This window comes from Siniperca chuatsi, linkage group LG9 (genome assembly GCF_020085105.1).
Source record: "Siniperca chuatsi isolate FFG_IHB_CAS linkage group LG9, ASM2008510v1, whole genome shotgun sequence".
Classification (NCBI taxonomy): Eukaryota; Metazoa; Chordata; class Actinopteri; order Centrarchiformes; family Sinipercidae; genus Siniperca; species Siniperca chuatsi.
Genome location: NC_058050.1, coordinates 25,118,696 through 25,144,633, shown reverse-complemented (window position 1 = coordinate 25,144,633; position 25,938 = coordinate 25,118,696). Strand labels below are relative to the sequence as shown.

Here is a 25,938-nt window from a genome sequence, read left to right as displayed (position 1 = left end):
ATTATCAGGCTCTCACCTGCTCTCTGTGTCAGGGCTGAGCGCACACACACACACACACACACACACACACACACACACACACACGTGCAGGGAGGAGGACAGAGGACAGGAGGAAGGACTGATACTGACTGATGTCCCTAAACACAAGTTTAACACTACAATTTGTCAAAAAACACAAGTTTTATTGGGGACCCACTCAAATGATCACCCACTCAATGTAATTTATTTTCAAAAAAAGGCTAGGTAATTTCCTAAAGCAACTGGGCACTGTAGTTTTTATCAAATGTTAGTCAAATATACTTTTGGTGCATCAGAGAGTATTTACAGCAGCACAACAGTTTCTGGGGGACTGAGTCAAAATACAATTACAGTGCCCATATTTTGTGGAATAAATTGTCATCTAGTGCAACAGTGGGGCTCATTAATGTGACAACAACAAAGCTCTATGGCACAGAGGAATAAAACATATCAGGCTTTGGATTCACATGCGTATTAGTATCAACTCATTGTTGGTTTTGGTCTTTTCATGTGATTTGTTGACCATAAGAAGTACAGAATATCGCCAGCCTGATCCTTTGAAGTTTGAGATTTAGATGCACAAAAGATATGTGACGGGGTTGCATTAGAATAGGTCTGTACAGCAGTCTGTACCTTCTCTATCTGGTCGGCCTCCAGGAGATCACTGGGTTCTCTGAGGTTGGGTTTGAACGTTTCTGGCTCCAGCTCTGTCTTGATGGATGTGCCAAGCTTGGAATTCACCTCTTCCTTGGTGGTGATCTACGAGTACAAATAAAGGTCAGATATGCATATACACTAACAAGGAGCAGTTTAACTTCAGTTTCCATAAAGCACTGATACGGGGTGGGTTCAATTATAGCTCCTGTCATTAATCTACAATGTTGTTCATATCAGGCTACTGATACAACAGATCAAACTAGTGAGGCTATCTAGAGCAGTAACCACTAACAAGCTGTAACCTGCAATAGTATTAGGCTCAGATTATTTTTACAGAGGGAAATGGGCAAAATGTGTGATAAATAATGAACTCTACAAAGCAGAAATGGTTTAACTAAACAACTCTAGGATAGCGGCTGGGGTGTCAGGGGTAACGTGAGGAAACTAGCCTTTAAACATAGCATAACCTGAGCAACAAAAGCTCCCATTTTAAATCCAACAGTCTCCTGCCAAAATTATAAACGCAGTGTTTGCTAGCAACACAATGATAATCCAACAATTTGATGATGACAGCTGAATATCTTCCTGCCACTCTCCAATGCCAGATGACTAGGATTGGTTTGGCAGGACTAGGGGAGAGTGGGCAGAGACACTGTCTGGGAGAGGAGAATGCAAAGTGAATAGGAAATCAACCCAATGAATAATTTGCACTCCGCTGTTTGACATTTTCTCTGACCAACGGACTGTTTGGGTTATTTATCTTTCTCGATAACAGGCTAATTGTGGAGCGCTTCACCACTGGTGGCTGGGATGCTCTCATGTTTCAGTTCTCATTCAAATAGGGCCTACCTGCATTGTCCTCAGAAAACATCATTCACCCTCTCAGGCGAGTCTTACTTCCACCCTCTCACAAACACACCATCTCTTTGTCCTTCAGTACTCTGACTGTCTCCTGCTCAGTCCTCAAGCATGCCACATTCTTTACATTCAGCTCATTTGAGCATCAAAGACAGTTTTCTTTTTTAGAAAAAGGGGAATTTCCTACAGAAACACCCATTTCTGTGTGGCTTATATAAAATCTACATAGTTGTCTTCAGCCAGTACAGACAGCTAGTAATAACTACCTTATAACCAGACTGATCTAGTGGGTTGAAGCACTAAAAATGTCATGACAACAAGTCTAAGAAGGAAAGCCTGACACATGGAGATAAGGCTGTGAAAACGTCATCACTCCAAACAAGCCAAGTTTTCTGTAATGAATTGATAAAAAGTTATTCCCAATTGATCTTGCATAGCAAGTTTTGAATAGGTTTTGTGAGCCCAAACACTCATGAAACATACTCAACCCATATTTTTTTTTTTTTAGAAAAGCAATAGGAAGGTGTTCTTGGTTAGTATGCAACATCAGCAGCAGCTAAAGCCTGCAGTATGGAGCCTATGGGAGACCATGTTGGTGCGGACAGCAGCAGGGCTGGACAGAGCAGAGAGAGGGGGCAGACAGGGCTGGTCAGGGCACCTGGAGTCGTTTGCAGAGTGAGCGCAGATCTTCACTGTTTAGTGCATCAATCCGACGGTGGTACTCCGTCAGAGACACTACCTGGTAGTACAAAGACAGGAACAGGTGGAACATAAAACTCTGCCAGGTCTATCGATAGGCATGGGAAGGAAAGGGTGAGTTTTGGAAGGTATTATGTGCACTTAGCGGTGCGATTCCAGCAAACTTAACACTGTTCTTTATAGAAAAGGTAAATGTCCCAAATTTGAGGAAACAAACTGTAACAAAGGCTTAAGGCCATTGTTAACAAGAGTATACTTTGGGTAAAAGAGAAGGGGATGGGTCATTTCAGTGCACTCAGTCATTTTGCATGTTTGTGTAATATGTTAAATATCACCATTAGATGCTTCAGTTATCCTAAAAGTTAACTTAGACCAAAGGATAGAAACAACACTACAGTAGAAAGCAAACTTTAGAACCATTAACCTTTCTTTTAGCCAACCCAAAATGCATAAAAATAAATAATAAAAATAAAAATTTAGGAGTGAGAATGCTGTCCACAAGATTTTGATGCTGGAACACACAACAAAGTAGCTGAGGTTCGACTGACGCAACAATACTTGCCAAGTCCATGAACAGGAACCCACTCTGTTTGTCAGGAACAACAATCCACAAAATACAGCCCAGACAGACCAACACAATGACCTACTAAGCATGGCTACATTCCAACAAAGTTGCACCCCACGCCGCAACCTCCACTGAGAGCTGCTGCCTATGTTCTGCCACTGAATAAACGTTGGCGTTTAATAGTCTCAGTGTCTGACTGTGTCTCAGTGCAGGAAAGATATTTAAAGCCTGATGCACGAGATAAACAAACAAACCGACAAATACCATACATACACACAGTCATATTTACTGTTCCAGGTCTACATTTCAATAAATATTTAACTGTCTGGGTAAAGATGTCATAAGCTACCTTTAATTACTTACTTTTTTCTCTCTCCTTTCATTTTTTGTTTACATCTGAGATAATCTTTCACTCACCTTGTTGCCAATGTAATGTAAATAACTTTTTTGGTAACAAGCTGCCTCTTTACAACTCTCAATAATGTAGCAGACAGGGTAAACTACAAACCTTATAAAAATATATCCGTGCCTCACGTCACCTACAGCTGAAGACACTTTTGCACTTGTCGCCTGTAAAGGGGTAAGCTAGCAGCATGCTAGCCTGCTGCAGACTTTTCAGCGTGAATCAAATGCCTTTTATCTCAAGAGACCAATGTCATGAAAAGGGTCAGCATTTGGATGTGACCAGTGAATTAAATACTGTGTCATACAGCACAAGTGGCTAATTAACAGCCACTTAACGAGCAATAAACTCAACATGATATGTGGTAACTCTGAAAAGTGTCTGGTAATGTAACGATAAGGTTAAAGAAACTGGTGAGTGAAAAAAAGGAGTTGCATCTTCTAACTGAAAGTTTCCAGTGCTAGGTGCCAGACACCTTACAGAGCCACACACACATCCTATTACACGGTGCCAAGGGGGCAGACAACAGATGAGAGCACTGTCCTGATTGCCAAATAACGTTAGTGGTCAGACAGTGGCCACTTTGTTTAACATCAGTCACTGAACTAGACCGGACCGGCTAAAGGGTTAGAAGGCTAGTTAGCTTCGCTAGCGAGCTAGCATGGCTTGCTAACAACAACAGCAAGAGAACATACAAGAACATACATCGCTGGAGCATGAAAACATGAACTAGACTCTAGGAACATACACAGGTATACTTAGGGGTCAGCGGTTTCTCTTGGTCTTTCACCCTCCTAGAAAACATGTCTTGCTTTCTGGGCGAGATTGAAGCTGGAAAGTCACATTACAGATCCTTTAAGTTCTCCCCGTGTAGCCGAGACAAGCAGACGGAGTTAGTATGAAGCCTGGCAGCCTGCCTGCTCGACTAAAATAGAAACATTTCTTTTCCAGTGGGGTCTCAACGCCGTATGATTTGTGTTACATCTCTAAAACCCAATAACAATACGGGACAGAAGGGAAACCGGCTGCCCATTGGTTAAAAAAATGTGATCCCGTCCCATAACCGACAGGATTTAAAGACACAGTAACACCACTCTCCCATGAGGTACAATTTCTATAGATTTCACAGATAATTTCCCAGAGTTACACAAATTTAAATTTAAATCAAAATAAATAAATATATTTGTAACTTAAATTAGCTTTTGAAGACCATTTTGTCAGTCTTTTTGTTAAACAAAACTCTATTAACTCTTTTACTCTGTTAGTAAAACACATGTATTGTGTTCCTTGAAGCTCCATGCAAAAAAAAGTGTTTAATATTCATGTTCTGTCAAAACAGGATAAACTAAAGCAGCAGGTTCCTATTTACTTATTCAAATGTAATGGATCATGTAGTCTCTGTTTGCCACAAGTCCAGGGACAAACAAATCAGTCAATTTTGTTTCCTACATCATTCATTTACATTAAAATTTAAATCGAGGCCACTGCTTCCATCGTATCAGTTTCTTCATACAATGAATGCATCCTTTTCATTATCCACAGGCTTGTAAACAATCTCATTTAACCAAAACCCATCCACGCTGTACGTGGTGCTGAAAATCTAGATGATATCCCTCATCTATGCTTCCTAGTCTTACTTCCACACTCTGTAAATGTGCAATAAAGACACTTTGAGAGGCTAGTTTGACAAAAAAGGAAGACAGATTGAACCCACATCAGTGCCACATGAGTTTGGAGGATTTTATAACCAAAAAAAAAAAAAAAAAACCAAACAGTTTAGTTGCTCAATAAGACGGTGTAGTCCCTCATTCGTCCAGGAGTGTTCTATCGTAGAAAAGGTTTCAGTCGTAGTCATCTGGACACTGTTTTCAGAATCAAGACGTTTCGGCTCCCATCCGGAAGTCATTCTCAGTGAGAATGACTTCTCAGTGAGAATGACTTCTCAGTGAGAATGACTTCTGGATGGGAGCCAAACGTCTTGATTCTGAAAACAGTGTCCAGATGACTACGACTGAAACCTTTTCTACGATAGTTGCTCAATGTTTACATTCACTGCATATGTTGAGCAACTCATAATGGTGTTAGCCTTTTGCCATTCAGCAAAATAAGTTGCCAAATGCTGACCAAAACTAGTGACAGTCACACATGTGATGAAACTACAATACACTGACTGAGAAGAGTAAACGATTACACAGACATGCAAAACACTTTGGTTGGAAGCTCAGAGAAGTGCATTTCCAAGCAAAGCAAGTGTTCACACAACTTGCATAACTTAGATGTGATAGAAAGTTCACACAAAAATTTACCATCAAATCAAGAAATATGCAGTGGTACACAAGTGCAAAATACAGAAGCAGAATACAAAACTATGGCTTGATGACTACACAGTTCTGATGGATTAAAAACCAAGATCAGCACAATACATTTGCACTATGCATTGCATAATGAAATCAAATCAACACAATTATTTAATATGTAATTTAACATATAACTTAACAATACACCACATAAGATTCTGGTTTCACAGGTTATGGATTAAACCATAGTAGAGAACTATACTTAATCCATGTCTGTGAGGCTTGCGACAACACAACAGGTGCACTTTAAGCAAGGTGAGGGAACTGTTTTAGCTGTGTAGACCTTACCTCCCATTCCTTGACATTGAGGTCAGTAATGGGCTCGTCCTCAGCTGTTTCTGACACCTCATTCTTCTTGACAACCATAAACCCAGGCTCTTGTCCCATCCCCCTGACCCCCTCACCGTACATGTCCGGGCTCCACTGCATGAAGAACACGTACAGGTGGTCTGACCTGGGGGAAGAAACACAGGAAAAACTATGAGAAATGCTTTAGAGATTTAGTACAAAGTCAACATCTGAGATGGAACATTCAGTGCCTCTAAAATGTCAACGCCAGTACCAAAGACTTCAAGGTAAAATCCAACACTGAGTTGATATCAACATTTTTACATTGTGACTTTGACTTGATAAAAATTATATATAATATACTGTAATTGTCCATGATTAGCTGCAAGAAATTAATTGGTTAATTGGTCATCTGATAAAACTCAGAAGAATTGAAGAAGAAATTGAAGAAGAATTGCTCAATATTTCACATGTTAAATAATTCTCAAACAACCCTAATGGCTGTTAAGGAGGCTTTTCAACAACATCTTTTACTGCTGTGCTGTTAGCGCTGCTTTGCCTGCGTGACATGTGAGTGTAGTTTGCGACACAAGCTATCACTTTGTGCTAAAGCCTAGGTAAATTTGGGAACAAATGGTCTGATAATATACATAGTTAAACCTGCATACATTGATTTTGTTGGCCACTTGGTGGCAGGGCAATACGCTGTAAACATAACATTCACATATTATCATTTTATTGTTCATCATTTATTTGCTGTTGTTACAGCAAACGCGCTGGCTAACAGTTGCTTATTTACACATCAAACAGACACAGAGCAACATTAGCATTCAGTTGGAGTCGTGTTTCTGGATACCCAAAGAAACTAAGTCCAGTATTCAGTCTCCTTTTAGCTCTGTTTTGGTCTCCACCAACTCCTGACAAACAAATACAGAACACAGTTGGTGTCACACACTGCTGTGCCTGGTAGACGTGAAAAGGCTGTGGCAGACTCAGTAGGCTGAGCTGTATTCAGTGTCATGGTTGTGTATGGCTCATTCAATAGCCTCTCTTTCTTCCCACACCATTGCCAGGACACTTAAATAAACATCATGCGGGTCGCCTCCCATCTAGGTCAAGCTACAGAGAGTCTAGCAGTGCCTGAAGAAAAAGACTATGAGCCGCAGTTCGAACAGCTTCTGATCACTTCCCCCACACACCGTAGCCTGCTTGCAGTGCCAAGACAAGTTAAAAATAATGGAGTAGTAACATGCACGAGCCCTGTCTTTTAATACTAGCTTTGATTCTGCCATGTCCCTGGCCTATCAACTGCAAGAGTAGCATGCATCACAGCAAACTTGTTTTCCAGGTGGGATATGCTGTAGCTAAGCAACGTGTGGATGAAAACAACAAACCTGTAACAAGCAAGACTTCTGAAGTTCATAGTGAATAATGAAGTGAGGGGGATTTCAGTCTCATTACTGCACTCAGGCACTCAACACATCGCATAACCAAGAAGCATTTATAGTACCATGACTAACTAAAAAGGACACGCCTGTTTGTCTGATTCAAATGTGATTAGCAGCCTGAGAGAGGACCATGTGTGTTGCTGCTGTAAAACTGTCGACACATGTACTGAAAACAGCAGGGGGGCTGTGGAACTCAAAGTTGGTCAAATAACTGATCAGATTCACCTCATGAAATTATTTCCATTTTTGTCCTTTCGTGTCCTTGTCTCTAAAAAGATACAAAAGACAAAGTAACATCACTGTGCTGGAGACAGACCAATCAATTCCAGATTTGGCTCAAATGAATGGCTTTTTTGAGAAAAGTGACTTATTAAATTTAGCTATTGCTGCAATTAGGATTAATTCTCCACATGAATGCAACATTATACAACGTGTGTGGAAGCACACTTTTTCTTGTAATGTATCTCCTTCCAGTGTGAAGAGCTCTAATGTAATTGTGACTACTGCTGGTAAATGTACATCCAGACGGAGCGATCCAACTTGTGTGAAACATTAAATTTCAGTGTAGGTCAGAAAAAGTTCATCAACATCTGTGTAGGTGAAACGCTTTCTGAGGATTCAAAAGTTGGAGAAACATCCTTAGTGTTGCATGGGTCGTGTGTGTGCTCCAGCACAGGAATAAAGTGTGTGTGTGTCTGTTTCCCTGCAGAGTGAATGAATAATAAATAATTTTGCTGTCTGGCAGAAGCCGCAGTGGGAGTCAGACCTGACAAAGAATGCATATTTGATTGGTTTCAAATATTAAAAGGATTGGAGGTGAGGTGCCTCAGTAATTCAGCTGACTATTGTGGAGTGTTAGGACTATGTTAGGATTGTATTAGGTCAAATCCCTGCAGCTTTCTACATTAAAAACAAAGTCTGCTGCACTGTGGACTAATCATCGTCTTTAACAGAGGCTGCTATATCATGTACCTTGCTTTGTATTGTTTCCATTTTAAATATTGCTCCATTTAATCAGGTACAGCACTGGTTCAATGATTTTGAAGCCTGTTATTTAGGCTACCACAAAAATGATTTGCTGGTATTCAAATGCATTCTGCACAGGGGTAGAGGGAGATGTACTGACCTCTCCTGCGGCACAGCAAACCAGTACTCGTGCTTCTTGCCTTGCTGGGCATACTGCTGCATTGAGGCGCTGGCGTTGGAAACAAACGTCTTCTTCATGGGCTTCCCCACCCGCAGACACAGGAACTTGTGAGAGCGGTGCTTCCGCCTCTCTGCGGGCCCTGTACCAGAAAGAGTAAATCATCACAAGGTCGCATAAACATAATGATTTGTTATGTTATGGCCTAATAGCTATAACAAACAGGACAAATTGTTTTAAAGGAATAGTTTGACATTTTGGGAAATATGCCTGTTCGCTTTCTTGCTGAGAGTTAGATGACAAGATCAATACCACTATCATATCTGTAGGCTAAATATGAAGCTACAGTCAGCTGCTGGTTAGCTTAGCATAGCATAAAGTCTGGAAACAGGAGGAAACAACTAGCCTAGCTCTGGCTTTTACACTTGAGCTTTTGTATGGGAGTTTTTGTATATGAGATATAGAAACTTCCTCAGTGAGCTTCACAGGTGTTGGTAGGCAGATTTTGTTAGCTTTGGACAGGGCCAGGCTAGCTGTTCCCCCCTGTTACCAATCTTTAGGCTCAGCTAAGCTAATCAGCTGCTGGCTGTAGCTATATATTTAGCGTACAAACATCAAAGTGGTATCAATCTTCTCATCTAACTTGCAGGAAAGCCAATAAGCATATTTCACTAAATGTAAATTCCTGAGCGCTCCCTTCTGTATCAAATATCTGTCATCTAAAAACAACATCTTCTTGATTAACTGTGTATTCTCTTCCTAATACCTGCTTTATTCATGTGACCTAGTTTTCTATGTTCTATTTACTGGCTACTTCAGCTGGCATTAGTCATTTTGTGGCAGAAACACAAAAGATGACAGAAACAAATGGAGTAGCACACTATAATTGATAGCGGCACTGAGTCCTCTGCCCATGGTACATTATCCAATGGCCTATTATACGGTCACAGCCCCAGGAAGTTGAATGACATCACTGTGCCAGTGACATTACACTGGCACATATTGGCAGCTCCTGGTTGGGCAGCTCAACATAACTAGCAATAATGACAAAATAATATTAATCTGCTTAGACAACACAGCTCAGTGGGACAAATTAAAGTTTCAAAATGCATTAATTCTGTATTAATGCAGCTTGTTTTTGAAGTTGCTGCTGTTACATGTGTGGGCTGTGCTAATGTGCACAGAATAATGGGCAGCCCTGCTGAGGTACCGTGAGTTAGAACTGCTTTTGCAGCCCGGCTCTCTGTGTGACAATAATTGCCGGGGAAAAAATGGTAAATCTTTCTCCCACTGTTTTTGGTCTGCTTCTTCTTGGGGAGAAAAGTCTTTTTGGAATCACAACTACTTGTCCAACTGGAGTGGGTTATATGGACACAAGTGAGTCAGTGAGTGTGACAGACTGAGGCCACTGTTTGGTAACAAGACCAAAAGTGTGCCAACCAGATACTGATTAAAGGATGCTGCCATTTAGTATGTTTGTTGATGTTTAGTATGCCTATTAACTACTAATTGCATAGTATTGCCAGGCATTTTCTGTAGCACATCTGGCTTTCCAGGCAGTCACTGCTTTCATCTTGCTGGAGATGGTGACCCATCACAGTGAACATTCTGCCACCTTTATAAAGTTACAGTATGTTGTCGCTGTGCGGTAATGCAGTCGAGAGAATGGGCTGTTTTAAAACTACTTGCTGGTGTGTTCAAGGGTACTCTGACATCTGTAATTTGAAAGTATGGGGGAATATATATATGTTATTTCAAAGTATAATATAGTATATTATTAAAGTATATTATAAATTATGTTTTTCTTTGTTGTATATATTTTGTTATATTTTTGATAAATAGCAGTGTCTTGTCCAGCACGGGATGGACTAAATGTTTGGCTTTACCAGAAATGTACCTACCTGTATTTGACAGGTTAAAACATCTAAAACCATTAGTATGATCCTTTAATCTCAAACTAAGCAATGAACACAAATGAAGTTTATGCCGGGCTTTTTTGGAATTTAGTATTTTTCTAAATCCACATGAAAGCAAAACCAGAGAAGGATGTCAAATGTAAATAACACCTCTCTGAATGCTGTCTCAGGAGGCGTCTTGATGTTGGGTTTCATCGTCACTGCGTTTCCCCTTTGGGTCCTAGGTGTGTTTGTGGCATTGGGATGTTTGATAGGCTTTAGCTTATCGCCCAGAGGAGTGGCCCAGACCACCAGAGCCAGAGATCAAAGAGCTGCATAAAGCCTCATAAAGCCCGACTAGCTCCGCCGAACAACAGAGAGGCTGCCATTTCCCTTCGTCTTTATATTCCAATTACTAGCACCAAGGCAGAGTGGAAACGGAAAGGTTATCAGGAACCAACATGAGAGAAGTGATTCTGAAGCAGCCAGAGAGGAGAGAAACTCACTTTGATAGTCTTCAGAAGAATATGGATGTCAGGTTGCAGCTAAAAGACACCATGAGGCCACATTCATCACCTGAAATATCCTCTACCTGTTTTTCACAAGGTTTAAGTTATACGTTTTCTAACCGTTACTAAGTAAGTGTGTTTACCCTCTGCAGATATTTGTGAGCCGTCCTTTTGCGTCTGCTCTACGCTCTCCCTTTCCTCCTTGCCTTGTTGCATAGTGTCTGTTTTGGAGACGTCTGTCCCCTCGTTGGCATCCCCCTGTGGACTGGCTGAGACGGAGGTGCTGTCTGTGGCACCAGGGGTGGCTGAGCTTTGGGACCCTGGGCGGGAGGTGCTGCTGTTGGGACCCTGGGCCTGGCTAGTGCTGCTGCTGCTGGTGGTGGTGGTGGTAGTGGGTGTGCTTGGTGGCTTCTCTACACTGTGCTGCTTGGATCCCATGGGGGACTGGCTATCATTTTCTGTGGCAGTGTCTGGTGGATTGTCCTCTGCTTTCGCCATGGCGGGCTCCTCCGGCTGGCTGACTGAGCCGCGGGCGCTGCCTGGGCCCTGGGAGCCGGCACCGGTGGCCTCCACCTGGGTAACGGTTTGCACAGACTCTGTGGAAGCGCCAGAGGACTTGTCCAGGCGGAGGTCCTCATTGGACGCTTGCTCTTCCTCCCGGATGGGGGACAGCTCCGGCTCGGTGAAGACGTCTTCGGAGATGGAGCCCTCTGTGCTGCGTGGGGCCGTGCTGCCGCTGTCGCTGGCCCCTGGCTCCCTCAGGTGCTGCTCTGGGTCCTTCTGCTGGGAGGGATGTCTCTCAACTGGAAGAGGCTCCAGGTCACTGGAAACATGAAAGAGAACCAATAAGACACATGCAACTCTATCAACAGTAAAGGACTATAGCGCGAGGCACGTAGGTGTGTATTCGACTGCGTATTCCATATAGGGACTTTAAGCACTTCACCAATTTTACACAGGGAGATCAGTTTAGTGTTTATGGTTAGTATTACCCAGCCTGTAAAAACAATAGTATGATGTCTTCTGTGGCATGAAGGGTCTAATGAAAGACACAATTTAGTTGCATTATGGGAAATGCAGGATCCAGTGTTATTGGAGCTTGGCCCAAACTAGGGACTAAAAGTCAGGATATCTCTGCTTTGATTTTGACCATTCTTGTTTTGTTTATGTTAACTTTATAGAAGTGCAACACTAAATCCCTTGAGTACACCTTTAACCAATCATCAGCCACATTTATGATCAATAATCTATTATTAAAAGTGAGAATACAAAGTGTTTTCCTTGTCGAAAGCTTTACTTTAACAATTGACGTGGGCTATTCTTTGCAGCACAGCCCAAGTAAATTTGGTATTTGAATAACCAGTTAAATAAATACGAGTGAATCATTTCAGTCACATTAAATTAACTAAATAATGCTGTCACACAAAATTGCTACTTCTGCTCCCATTCTTTATTGTTATTAAACAAATGGCCAAAGGTGAAATATGATAATTCTGCACAACAAGATTTTTCTGGAGGACATATATTAGATGAGACTCCACATGCGGAGCATTTAAGACAAAGCTTAACTAATTTATGTATCAACGGAAAGGGTCGTAGCCTAGAATCACCTTTATCAAGTAAAACAAATACAGAGAGCTGCCCTGATCTCCTTAGAACAGAATCATGGCTTGCTGGTTTTGATGTCAGAATATTAGCGTATCTAGTGGTTTGGGTAATATATGCAGTCTGTTCACTGTGAACACCTTTGTTTCAGCTCAGCAAATCAGTTCTGCTAGACAGGAATGGTAATAAAAAGAAAGCAGCAACCACAGTGAACTGGTTAGATGAAGTCAAATCTATGTAAACACCTTTTACCCTGTCATTCCTGTTGGCCCAGACCACAGCATGCACAGCAACTATACGGAAATTCAGCACAAGCCCAGGCACGAGAAACACCTGCATGACAGAACTGGTGTCCCCAAATGCATAAATACTTTGTGCACATTTGGATAACAATAAGTTGTAGTTTCAACAAATTTTGAAGAGTGATTAGTCAGTCATATAAACGTTAATATCGCATAGCTGTATTTTATTTTATGTACAACAAATCCCAATTATAACTGTACAAAGGAACACATTAGTGTAGAAGCCCTGAAAGGCAAGTGAGCAAATCTTTCCCCACACCTGTTTCACAGATGAAAAATACAATTTAAGGAGCTTATAAAAATTATCCTGGCAAAACCTTTTTTCCCCCCACCTGTTCTTAAGTCATAAACACAGGAGAGAAAACAATTTAGATCAAACTTAGAAAATGGATCACCAGAATTTTTTTTTCCTCTCACTTGCCTCTCAGGGCTTCCGTACATTAGTGTTGTATGCAAATAAAAACTTTCCATTTCTTGTTCTTGAAAACCTCTAATTAGGCCGTGTGCAAAAGGGACGAAACACTTGTATATAACCAGCACACTCCACAGAATCACATCCTGCAGGCACTTGTTGCTCAGCTGTGTTCAGACAGAGAGAGAGAGAGAGAGAGAGAGAGAGAGAGAGGCAGAGAAGAGAGACAGACAATGGACCACAGCTGAGAAAACAGCTGGGCCTGGCACAAAAACTGCTCCACGGGCAACACTGCTCAGACCCTGCTACCACCAGAAGAAACAGGAAAAAAATGTTTCTAATACTACACCATATTTGTCTTTGCATAAATTTGTCTTCAACAACACTAAAACATCCAAGTGAAGCAAAAAAAAAAATAAAAAATACAAATATATACACACACAGACAAATCTGTAAGAGGAAACACAAGTGAATCCTCTGAAGTGGCTGCTTCCTACTGCATAAAGAGTTGAGCAATCAAAATGTAGGAGGGTGAAGGCATACTTCATTAACCCTGGTGTAACTGCTGTTTTCGTGTTATTTTGGTATGTAGGGGAATGGAATTCAACTGTAGGTTGGTTGCTGATGCAATCTGACCATGGGTGCAGCAGAGAATGACACTGATTACAGCGAGGTTGCTGCATTTCTGTGAGGGTGAGAGTGGGAGAAAGACACGTGCAACTATAAGAATAAGAATGTATGTAGGAGTAAATCAGAGTTAGAGAGGTCAGTGTTAGCATTTCTAGCAGCATATACTTTAAATAATTACATGTGTAGTCATCATAGAAGTCTTTTCCATACATACTCCAATCAGATTTAGTCTACAACAAAGTATATGTCAATGTTTTTTCTTACTCTGGCACAGCCTCTCTGATCTTGGGGTCAGTGATCTCCTTGTAGATGGCGGCAGACTGTACTTCCTCCAGAGGACACATGATGCCGTACTCCTCGCACCCATGGGCCTGAACCAGGGGGTCCATCCGGTGAGGGTCGAACATGATGTTGTTGGGTGTCACCAGCAACACCCCGCTCACCGCACCCTGAAGCGCCACAGGAAAAGAGAGCGATGGGTGAGGAACAATCCGAATCAGAACTTTTAATACATAAAGGAACAGCTTAGCATGTTTACCCACCACCAAAAAGATAATCAAAAGCACCTCTGCCACATAAACAACTGGAGACCAAATCCATTTGAGACCACAAATGTCCTAAATCAAGTAGAAGTTACTGACTGCCAGCACTGACCACTTCAGTGCTTTCATGTGGAACCTGGGAGTGCATCAGCAGCGGTTCAATACCATGGATCTGCGTGTGTGTGTGTGTGTGTGTGTGTGTGTGTGTGTGTGTGTGTGTGTGTGTGTGTCTGAGACGCACACACTTTCTGACAGGCAGTGATGGACCAGCTGGGTGGAGTCTTTGTGTATTTCAAGGTAGGACGTCCTGGGAGCTGGCTGCCATCCTACATGCTCTGAATCAAACCTGACCAAACCACAACACACACACACCCAGTCTGACCAGTGTGTGTTCAGTGGTCAAATGTATCAAAAGGAACATTGAAGGGCGTGCACTGTATGTTTTCTTACCTTTGGGCTTGTTTATTTATTTTATTTTTTTTTACTCACTATTGATGGTATGGTTTTATTATTTTACCAAACTGCACAACAACACTATCAGATTTAGAATCAAATCTCGGTTTTACAAGAAAAGTAATGAACAGAGATAAAGAAGACTTAAACAAAACATTTAACCGTACTGAAGACCTTTTAAGATTCTCAATTTAGATAAAGTTTACAACACTTCAGCTGCAATCTCCCTGGTTACAGGCCATCTGAACAACATTAACTCAGCAGAATTAAACTACAGTCAGCAGAAGACTCTACAGGGTTATTCAGATCTGCCCACTGTACTCTCATTTTATCCTCCTTCCTGGTTTCTTAAATTAAAAAACTGAAATGCATTTGCTTTATAAGATATCAGTTGTGAAAGATTACAATGCATTTTGGTGTAATGACTTCAAATTTGCCCTGTTTACTTCTGCTTCAGTTAGTTATTTCAAATATTGCTGAGAATACCATAAAAGGGCATAGGGGTGAGATATGGCCAAAATCTTCTTTCACAGCATATGTAATTGTAACGGTATATATCACGATACAGTAATTGTTCTGTAAATTCAATCAAGAAATGGTTTAAAATAACCGTACTTCATCACATTTGATTTTTTTTTTCTTTTATTTAGAACTTCCATACAAACAAAAGCAACTCCTCCTGTTCTGTATTTACAATTTCCCTCTCCACCTCCTCCATGTTTTCTTGTCACTCTCTTCTTCTGTGGTGGTTGGCTAACCAGCTTAGAGGTGCATTACCGTCACCAACTGTTGCTCTCACATCATGTGAGAACGTGGTAAGCAGTCCCACTGCCCAAATCACGTTACCTTGTGAGGCAGCTGCCCCGAATATATAGCAGAGACACTAAGGGATAGCTCCTGCGGTGGCCACATTTCTACCGTCACACAGTATATACTGTCGTATCGTCCAACCCGAGAAGGGCACAGAAAGAGCAACGGAAACAGCAAAAGAATATTGTGTTTTCACAGTTAAAAAAAACTGAAAGTGGTCATCACAGACAGCATTGTGGAGCAACTGGATTCTGGTCTGCTAAAGTGGAGTATTTGATATTTTTGCTGATTTGTTATTTGTTGTGCAAATTACAGAATCTCAAAAGACTCACTTTATATCTTCTTCATTGATGGTTTACAGCACTGAACAACAAACCAACAAAAAGAAAAACTGCAAAGCTTGACAGCTTTACTGTGGAGTTTCATTTTAAGTGCAATACTTTTCTTTTAATTTGCCTAATAATTCTGAATTTACAGCCAACAACATTACAACCACTTCTCTAGGTTTTTTTTTTGCTGCTGACAATTTATGACTTTGACTACAGCAGTTTGCAGTTGTCTGTCTGTCACATGACCAGGAGGGTACATGGTGATCTTAAACAAGTGCCCATACTCATAAATGGATGTATCTTTTATACTGCATCTTACCTGGCCATCAGTGATGTACTTGCAGTTGATCTTGAGGAACTTCTCTGTGAGGGCCTCTTCCTCCTCGGAGGTGGATGACACCACTCTGGACTGGCGCAGGGCAGAGAACACTGGAGGGTGAACGCCTTCTGGTCTGGGGGGGCCATCAGAGTCCTGGAGGTAGGGTGGGTGAGGGTGTGGACATGGGTGTAGTTAGGGGAGGGTAGGAAATACATAGTACACACTTTTATAATACTTGATTATCATCTGTTCTTCAGGCTGGACTAGTTTGTCCTTCGTCACAATAAACAAAAAATACATTTTATAGTTAGGAATTAAGTGAAATTAAATGATGAATCCAAAACTGACAAAGGCAAATCTGTGTTCCACTTCCTGGTGCATAAACACAAATAACTATACAAATGCATCATGTCTAAATCTCTAAACAGCATTCATCCAAACAGGCTAAATAATAAGCAGTGTCGAACAGGCATTGCTTGGTTCACTTGGTAATACATGGTGTAACTAATTTGTGTCTCATTTCATCAAACAAATGCGTTTTAGTCTCTAAATGTATTATCTATATATAAACAGATATTTTCTGCACAGCGGGACAATCAGGTTGAAAGAAACCCAATGAAAGCCAAATGAGTGCATCTCCTGTGTGCCTGAGCTTCACACGGGCAATTAGGTAAACAACATTCATATGAGACTGAGGCTTTAATTATTGTGCTTCTTGCACGACTTGGTGTCTAGTTAGTGTTATTTTGACTCAAGACTCTTTGCATCTCTTTGTAGTAATTGTGCGTATCTTTGTAGTGGTTTTGAGTCTCTTTGTAGTAATTGTGCGTATCTTTGTAGTGGTTTTGAGTCTCTTTGTAGTAATTGTGCGTATCTTTGTAGTGGTTTTGAGTCTCTTTGTGGTCGTTTGATTGACTTTCCAACAAGAAATGTCAACAGTCACTTCATACAGCTTCATACAGACGTTCAGCCCAGGGGCCCAGGGCCTGCACGCAGTAGGTCTGTTCAATAATCCACCCATGATACTAACAAGCCAACTACCTATCAACCTTCTGACTCTGGTGGTGGTGGTGGTGGGGGGCACCAGGGGTCGCCAATCAGATTCCAGGGGCCCGTGCCACCCTTGGCCACCCTTCTGGCCCCGCCCCTGCCTTGAGTGACCTTGTGCACAGAAACTGGTTGTATGTGCAGGTGAATGTAAACTGATAACCATGAACTCTTGTTTGTCCACAATCTGCCAGCTGCTCCACAGCCAAGAAGGAATGTAAATTATGTCTCAACTATGTTGTTCTATTATATGTTGACAGATACACTATAAAGACATTTTGTTACTGCTTCTTCATCTGCACCACGGTACCTCTACAATCTGCTACAGATGGTGTGTCTGCTGGGCTGGAAACACGAGGTGTGGTGGGTTTGATGTTTCTACCAGTGGCCTGTTGCCACGCGATGTGTGAGCCACGGGGGAGAGACTGACCGACGTCTGTCTGAATAACTGTCCACAGGGATAACTGTCTGACTGGGAGACATTTTGAAGGACGGAGCTGACTGTTGGTCTGATTGACTGAACAACGCTCTGCAGGATGGACTGTCTGTGAACCTGAATGACTGCTGAAGGAGTCAGATTAGATAGGAAGATGAGAAGAAGTGAGGGATAGGAGAAACAGGGATGAGAAAGACAAAAAGAGAGAAGAAACTACAGCAGAAGCAATTAAAAAAAGGAAAGCAGTGCAAAGCTGCTGTGGAGAAATAAAAAGACAAGGAGATAAACAGAGCTAAAGGCAATGAAAGAGAGTGATTGGAGTGAGGACAAAGAACAAAAGGGAAAAGGAGGACAGAGAGGAGTGTGTGGGAGCAGTGAAGAGCTTAGAGAAGAGAGCCCGAGCCCATAACAACTGTCTACTGTCCTCCTGACACGCACCCCCACACCTCCCCCTCCACCTCCCCCAGCGCAGTCGATAAACAGCCTGCAGCCACTGACCCACACCGACACAAGCAGTCCAGACACTGGCAGCCAGGAAAGGCTGTGGGAGCCGGGCCAATCTGGTACAGCCAAAACAAGCCTCTCTGAACAAGGACAGGAGACAGGAACCTAAAAATGTAAAATAAAGATAAGGAGGAGAGGGATCGGAGCTGAAAGTTTCAAGAACGTCCTTGAAACAAAAAAAGAGCAGGATCACTGATCTATGACAGCATCTACTGCTGATGCATTTCACATCTGAGGCACAGGTGTTAAGGATGAGGACTGTGTGTAGGAACTTGCCTGTTTAAATTAGCTCTTCATCCACTTAAACTGAACACACCTCACCTACACAACTGCACTTCATCGCTCCACTTCCCGGCGAGTCACTTCCCAATGACTCATCCAAGCTGGCCCTCCTGCTCCAAGGTTAAATATGGAAAGAGGAGCAGCCTTTTCCACCCAAAAAAAAAAAAAAAAAAAAGCTAACACTGACTAGAACACACCTGGGACCAGAAACATACACGCTCTCAGCACACAGCTGTGTTAGAAAGCAGCTACAGATGTCAAAACATGTCCTCCCTCAAAGAAATGCACGACAAACACTGTCTCCCTATTCCCTCTCATTAAGTCTGGCACATCTGAGAAATGGGTGTTATGTGTTGGCAACAAAATACCACCCATCACACGTCCCACACAGTCCACATCGGAGAGGACTGTGAAGACACACTTGCTGTCCATCAGCTGAGAGCTGTTGCTCATAAGGCAACACAAGGTGACAGGTAATGATTTCTTTTGATATAATGCCAAATGTTGACTTGCACAAAGCAAAAAAGAAAAAAGGAAAAGATAAAGTTGCAATTGCATTTGTACATTATGTTGCTGTGTGGGATGAAATCAGAGTAAATACAGCAAAAGGAGTAAACAACAGTGAGATTAAGTTGGTCTGTTTAATTGGCTGCCAATGGTGGCATATTGTCAAAAGCTGACAATCTATTATTCATCTTTCAATGTGAAATTCTAGTTGGGGAGGGGGAGACACGCATTCACTTCCATCCTAGGAATGATTTCTTCTCTTAAAACAGAACCTGCACAGTCATGCTACGTCAGTGAATCACCGGATCCAAACCTCCAATCAATCACAGATCATGCTGCCAACTCTTCTCTCTCTTCCCTGTGGTTCTTCCCGGACTACCTGTGCTGCTCACTCCTTCCTGCTACATACTGCTACTGGCTGCTAGCGCTGCTTTCTCTCTCCAACACCTGCAGCTGTCTGGTTCCTTATAAATAATACTTTAATTACCAATGACATGCTGCATATCGGCTGGTGTTTGTTGGCCTGCCCCATGCCTGTTCACTGCACTCCAGGTTGAGTTTCCCTATAACCTTTTTATACAACAAGAGTTTTACCTTCATGAAACAAGTGTTTTGACTTTTCATCTAGCAGCTGCACACTGCATCTCCAAACACACAGGAATACAAACACAAGTGAGGCATTTGTTATCTCATTTCAGTTATTATATGGACACTAACTGATCTAAAAGAACTGCAGAAACAAAAGATCACTTTCTTGATGAACGCTGTAGCACATTTTGTCTTTATTGCACTCTGAATTATCTGGCCATTTACCATGCGGATGCCTGAGGAATTTTCACTTGCTTATTTTTACAGCGACTCTTAGTGCACTGTAAGCCACTCTGAATATCTGCTAAATGCCTGACTAAAACTGTAAATTGTAATATCTCCCTCCTTTATTTCTACGTTAACCGGCTTGCTGACAAAGATTTATCATACCGTCCACTGACTGGAAGAACTTAAGATCACGATGGTATTGTTAAAGTGCTTCTACAGTAAAAAAATAAATCAAAAATAAATTTAAAAAAAAATCAAAAGAAGTCTTCCCAAAACTTCCGAGAGTGAGCACTGAGTTCTCTGAGAGGTGTTAATCAGACAATTTGACTCTATTTGGTACAGTGATGTACATACAGCTGACAGATCAATACAGTTTTAGGCTAGCGAAGTTCAGGCAGCATCATCCTGCCACAGCCACCTCACATATTTCAAGTGAATATTTCTTTTCCGGGCGGCTGCTTTCTTTGCACTACTAAACTCCTCTAATATATGACCAGTGTTTGTCCTGCACTGGCCTCCAAGGCATCCAGTATTTTCTCAGCTGGTGCTGGAGTGTGGTACTATGAGGGATGAGGGACTTGCCTGTCTCTTTATTATGCCCCATTTTAACCATCAACTTCATACAGAATTTTCATTTGAACTGCTAAACCGCACAGGTAAGGTAAGGTAACAGACAGCAGTCGGAGAAAAGAAAAAGGGTGAAACACAACCTCACTGGAAAATTCTATAATGAAGACAAACAGACTTTATTGACCTCATTTAAGGTGAGCCATGACTTGGCAGTGCCCTGAAGTGACCAGATTCCAGTCAGAGTCTTGGAAACAGGATTTTCGGTGTGTGTGTGACATCAAAAGGGAGAGAAAGGCCATAGTGGACTGGCTGCTGCCCTGAAATCCAAAGATGAAAGAGCTGCTGTGCTGGCCTCACACTGCGAGTAACTGCTGTGTGTGTGTGTGTGTGTGTGTGTGTGTGTGTGTAGGATGGAAGAGTATTGAAATGGATGTACAGGAAGAGACAAGCTGAGGTGAGAAAAGGACAGGAGGGGTGCTGGGGAAAATAAGGCCGGACGGGGCCACCAGGAGCTTGTCTCCGAGTTTTGCGGAGGTGGATGGAGCATGGCATCACAGTGATCTACTCTACAGTAAGCTGTGATGGGGATTGACATCGATGGTGGGGAGAGGATGTGGTTGTAACAGTGTTAGATGGCCGCTGTGGTGGGGCTAAAGAAATCAATATCCTTTTAGTTTCCAACCAATATTTCTCTCAGATAAAAGTAGAAGAGGAAAAATCTAGAAAGAGGCTGTGGCTCCTGTGAAATATGGCTTCTATCCGGGCCACAGCGTGGTAGTGAAGCACAGAGGGACATACTGTAAATATGAGAGGAATATACCAATAAAAGACATTCTGTGGTAGTCCATATAATTAAAAAGGTAACATTCCCTATACATTTGTCATTTCTTTAACAAATTTGGCAACATTCCTTTTAAATGTTATGTATATTAGTTGCACTTGTCTCTATGTAATAATAGAGAGGAGGTCTGCAGGTGCCACCCAGCTTTGACCTTGACAGTGACACATGGTGCAATCAAAAATCAATCCACAGCTCCACCTTGTGGGCATAGTCGTGTTCTGCAAGAGGGAGTACACAATTGTTGGGATTCATCAAATGTCAGCAGCCAGAAGTCCTCAAGTGCAGTCTGTACTGTTGTTCATATCACCCAAAATGACATTTCTATAAGTTAACCACAAGATTCTCACTAAAGCACAGTAGTTGCTGGATTTTTGGAGATGAAACATGTTCACTTGAGTGAGCTCATCACAAACGTACCTATGTGGCATCAGATATATAGGTAATCCAAACTGGTTCTACTTCCTCCACGACTAATTTTAGATCACGGCCCAGTGGAAGAGAGGAAGGAAGGAAGGAGGGAGGCGAAAGAGGTGCCAAAAGAGGAAGAGACAGAGAAGGTCACAGTAGTAGCTGTTCTACCACGGTGAGTAAGTGTGTGTGTGTGTGTGTGTGTGTGTGTATCAGTATGAGCAGGAGGGTCTGGATAGGACAAAGAGGACGCGCCTGCCCACACAGATGACCAGAGAGAGAGTATGCCAGCGAGTCAGTGGCTGCCAAATAATCCAACGACAGCAAGACCGCCAGCCGGAAAGTCAGCCAGCTACCCACACACACACACACACACACACACACACACACACACACACACACACACACACAGTCAGTCATCCAGACACAGCCAACGATCGATGCTTGCAAGATGTGTTACTTTTTGCTGCCAATACCAGCAGGCCAGCAGGCAGACCGAGAGCATGAAGACACTTCAGAGCTGCCTTACTTGGCCTTTAGCTCTATCAGAGAAACACTGAACAACATGACTTTTACCTTGCTAACTAAAGCATGGCCAGTGTTACTCTATAGACTTTTGATTTGACACCTCTGTCAAATAACCCCTCTTTTCCTTTTACTTTCTTACCATGGAAACTGAAGATTATTCATTTAGTAGGAGACATATATGTTAAACTTTTTCAGTGGTGTTCAGCAAATACAATAAAAAATACAATTGCCCTAAAAGTCATCTTTTTCAGTTATCTTTAAGTAAAAAATTATGTCAAACAGCACTTGTGTCACTTCGGAACCTGACAAATTAGATGTTAAACTCCAAAATCTTAAACTCACCCTCCATGGAGAAAAATGAAAAATATTTCAAGACACCTAGGCCGAGATAGTTTATACACAAATGCTAAATAAATGCTAGGCAGTGCTTAATCCAATTTAAGATGTTACACAGGTTAAACCATTCCAAAAGTAAAACTTCACAGCATCTTCCCGGAGGTGTCTGCATAATGTGAGAAAAAGTAAATCTGCCAAAGGCACTTTATAGTAGATCTATGTAACTTTGGAAGGAAAAACTAACAAAGTTGAATTCATAAGAAATAAAACGCACCCATACTGAATTCAATACTGTCAGGGGTCTGGGATGACCAGTAGCGTATGGTGGCTAAAGCAATATTAAGCTAGGTATTATCACGGAGTTGGTTTACTGACTCTGTGGCTCTTCTATATATGCGCTACTGTTAAACTACTTTGTAGCATTTACCACTGGTGGCCACAGTTGTTCCTGTGGTTACCTAGCTGGTTAACTACAATTTCGTCGGGGGGGGCACAGCGTCAAACTTTGAAAACCCCTAGTCTGTGGATGCTGGGTAGGGCAGAAGGGTTCCTTTTTTTCTTTCTTAACTTTATGTAATTGATGTACTTTTCAGTTTATTTTGTCAGCTTGAACACACTTCACTATACTTTCTAACTTTTAGTGGGTTCATCATATTCTGCTGCACTGGCTTTATTTTATGGAAATTTGAAGCAGACAACTGTGTGAACACTGTCAAAGCTTCAATAAAAATATGTATGATAAAAATACATATGATTTCAGTTTTGATGTAAATGAATAGCCAGGCAAATTCTATGCCAGTAATATTCTGCAGTGAAAACCCTCTGTTGTGTTTAATGGCTTTGATTATTTGTCAGGACATGTGAATCTAATAGGCTTTTGAAACATCTGGTGCTAGATCGGATTCTTTATATATCCAAAAGTAAAAGAGAGGCATCTGAAAGTAGTTTCTCTTCAGAGCACTCGTCTTCATCAGGGTTATACTAGCTATTTGCTGCTTGCTTTGCTATTACTATACACCTCCCAGAACCATTTATTTGGATAATATCCTCATTGAGACGTGCGTGCCGAGCACCAAAATAGGCTTGTAATTAAAGGATGCCGGGGATTCTGGAGAAAAAATAAAGAGAAGCCGAGTGAGTTATTAAGGTCCTTCCTGTGGTTTAAAAATCAAAACGGCACCAGGATGCTGCCTCCTTCTATATAACTACCACGTAACACACACACACACACACACAGACGACAAGAGAGAGAGAGATAGGAGTGTGCAGGCAGACGCACACTTTCACACACAGACAGATAAACACACACACACAAACAACGCCTCCACAGACACATACAGAGTGGCACACGGGTGAGGTAATGTTCCCTCCCTTCTGCCTTCCAAGCACATTTCCTCTGCCTGGAATAATTGCTGCCTGGCTGCTTGTCTGGGAGAGCGAGCTGCTCCGTTCATTAGTTGCTCTAAACATCGGACACGGCATCACTTTTAAAGGCTTAATTTCACTGCAGTCACAGTCCCGCTCTCTGATGCTCGCCCGTCGGGAGCCGCAGAATAGGCTCCTGTTCTTGCAGGCATGACCTAAATAGATAAGCAGCAAATGAACGGGGCCCTTTCTTCTGGCAACCGCGGAGAAATTAGCGGACAGAGATGAGAGCAGACGAAAGGGGAACGCTTGTGGTGGGAGGGCGTCTAAACTCAAGTGGAGCAGCAGTGACAGCGATGGAGGCAGCAGTATCCATTTCCCCCCCCCCCACCAAAAGCGGCAAAACAAGATGTCCGTTTCCATGGAGACCAGCAAACAGTCATATTCCCTTGGGGACCACTGGGCTTCCTGCGGTGCTTAGTGATTGGCTCATTCAGATGCTGCAGACACAGCACCTAAGGGAGATGGCTCATACTGCTGGTCTTAGAGCTTCCTGGACAGGATGTCTACGGCTGACTGGACCAGACCTGAAGTCTCTTCAGACACAAACAACATGCCTCTAACCTCCAGCTTGTCTCTATTTCTAATGTGACAGTAGTGAAGCTGAGAGGGAGTTTTTTATACTTACTAAAGTACAGTATATGCTATGTTTAAAGCAGCTTACTTAGGCTACTTTTTAAAGCCAAGTTTGAACAGCATTGTCCTGGATGGTCAGATTTTTTACTGTCCCCTCTTTTAGTTATGTAGGATGTTTATTAGACAGTGATCTGAGTGGAGAGAGTACGGCATTGAAGACCCTGGGAAAATTAAACAATGGGACTAGGTTTTCGGCTAGAAAAGCTAATAAACATGATAAAAGAAGTCCTTGTTTTGAGCTGCTTTAACTACTCGATCTGGGAAAAACACATTTGGGGTTGATTTTATTGATGGAAATTGAGATATTTCTTGTGCTGGTTTGTTGGTAGTATGACGACACCTTGTGACCTGGACTCCTGCATCCCTGCTGCCTTTGCATCAAGGACCACAAAGGAAATAAATCTTGGACTTTGTTGTGTCGTTGACATTTTTGTAGTTGTGTGTGAATTGATGTCCTCCTTCTCATAATGTCAACTAAACTAAACCTCCATTGCCTGAAATCATTCAGTGCATTCTGTGTTTACAGTTTTTAAAGCACAATAGAGAGAACATACATGTTCTCTGGGTTAATGCAAAAGAAGAAATCATTTCACAGTCTCACAAGAAGTTCCTCATCACACAGTGAACAATGGGGGAAAAAAAGCTATAATTGTGAACAATATGTCCTTGCTTTTGACTATATGTGAAACACACACATCACTTCCTAAAATAAAAGGCATGTTCTATTGTGCTTGGAAATTACTGACACCTCTTGTTGTCTTTTCTGCCCTTGACAGCACGATGCATCATCCGGGATGTTCACCTTTTGACAATGAACAGAGCTTTAAAATGTGACAGCAGTGGTTGCAGTGTTTATGTGTATGGTGTGTGTGTGTGTGAATGTGTTTACATGGTGGTGTCAGAGGCACAGACAATGTGTGCAAGTACTGTATGTGAGCCTCAGTGTCTGGTTATCAGGTGCCTATGGGTCTAACAGTTTCTGTTGTTGGGCCTACAATGAAGAGGTTAAATTGGTCTTTGGTGGCTGAATCGATACCAGTCCCCTGCCTCAATGACGAGTAACTTCCTGAATGCATTTGTTGTATACAGCCTCTGGTATTTGTCTGTTCGTAAATTTTCCTATTGATCACGGCGAACTATCTTTGACCAAATTAAAGAAAACAATGGCTCTGCATCAAACAATTAAAATGTTGACAGTTTTCCGCTCTTCTTTTCTGTTACCTGGAACAAAAAAAAGATTCTGAAGACCAATAACATCTATTGGACGTATGAGTGATAAGTGTTATATCAAAATTCTACAATCCGCCTGTTATATTGGCGAATAGTTCGTACAGAACTTGATTCTATCCAAAGATAGCA

General features: G+C 42.0%; 1 protein-coding gene and 1 long non-coding RNA gene across 11 annotated transcripts in view; one reads left to right on the top strand and one right to left on the bottom strand.

Moving 5' to 3' along the window:
* oxr1a (oxidation resistance 1a) overlaps nt 1-25,938 on the bottom strand; it is a 161,749-nt gene that overhangs the window by 5,102 nt on the left and 130,709 nt on the right. For 8 of the 10 annotated variants that reach the window (XM_044207162.1, XM_044207160.1, XM_044207167.1 and 5 more), the window contains 7 exons: nt 16,244-16,396; nt 14,055-14,239; nt 10,985-11,664; nt 8,420-8,579; nt 5,846-6,011; nt 2,192-2,272; nt 652-777 (listed from right to left, as the gene is read on the bottom strand). In XM_044207162.1, the coding sequence (XP_044063097.1) occupies nt 652-777; nt 2,192-2,272; nt 5,846-6,011; nt 8,420-8,579; nt 10,985-11,664; nt 14,055-14,239; nt 16,244-16,396 (1,551 nt within the window). Of the gene's footprint in view, nt 1-651; nt 778-2,191; nt 2,273-3,948; nt 5,001-5,845; nt 6,012-8,419; nt 8,580-10,984; nt 11,665-14,054; nt 14,240-16,243; nt 16,397-25,938 lie in introns of those variants that run through there. The other 2 variants (XM_044207165.1, XM_044207169.1) reach the window with 2 other exon arrangements.
* On the top strand, nt 16,404-25,321 carry LOC122881243. Its single transcript, XR_006379133.1, has 2 exons — nt 16,404-18,985; nt 19,289-25,321. It is a non-coding gene; the product is annotated as an uncharacterized LOC122881243 (long non-coding RNA).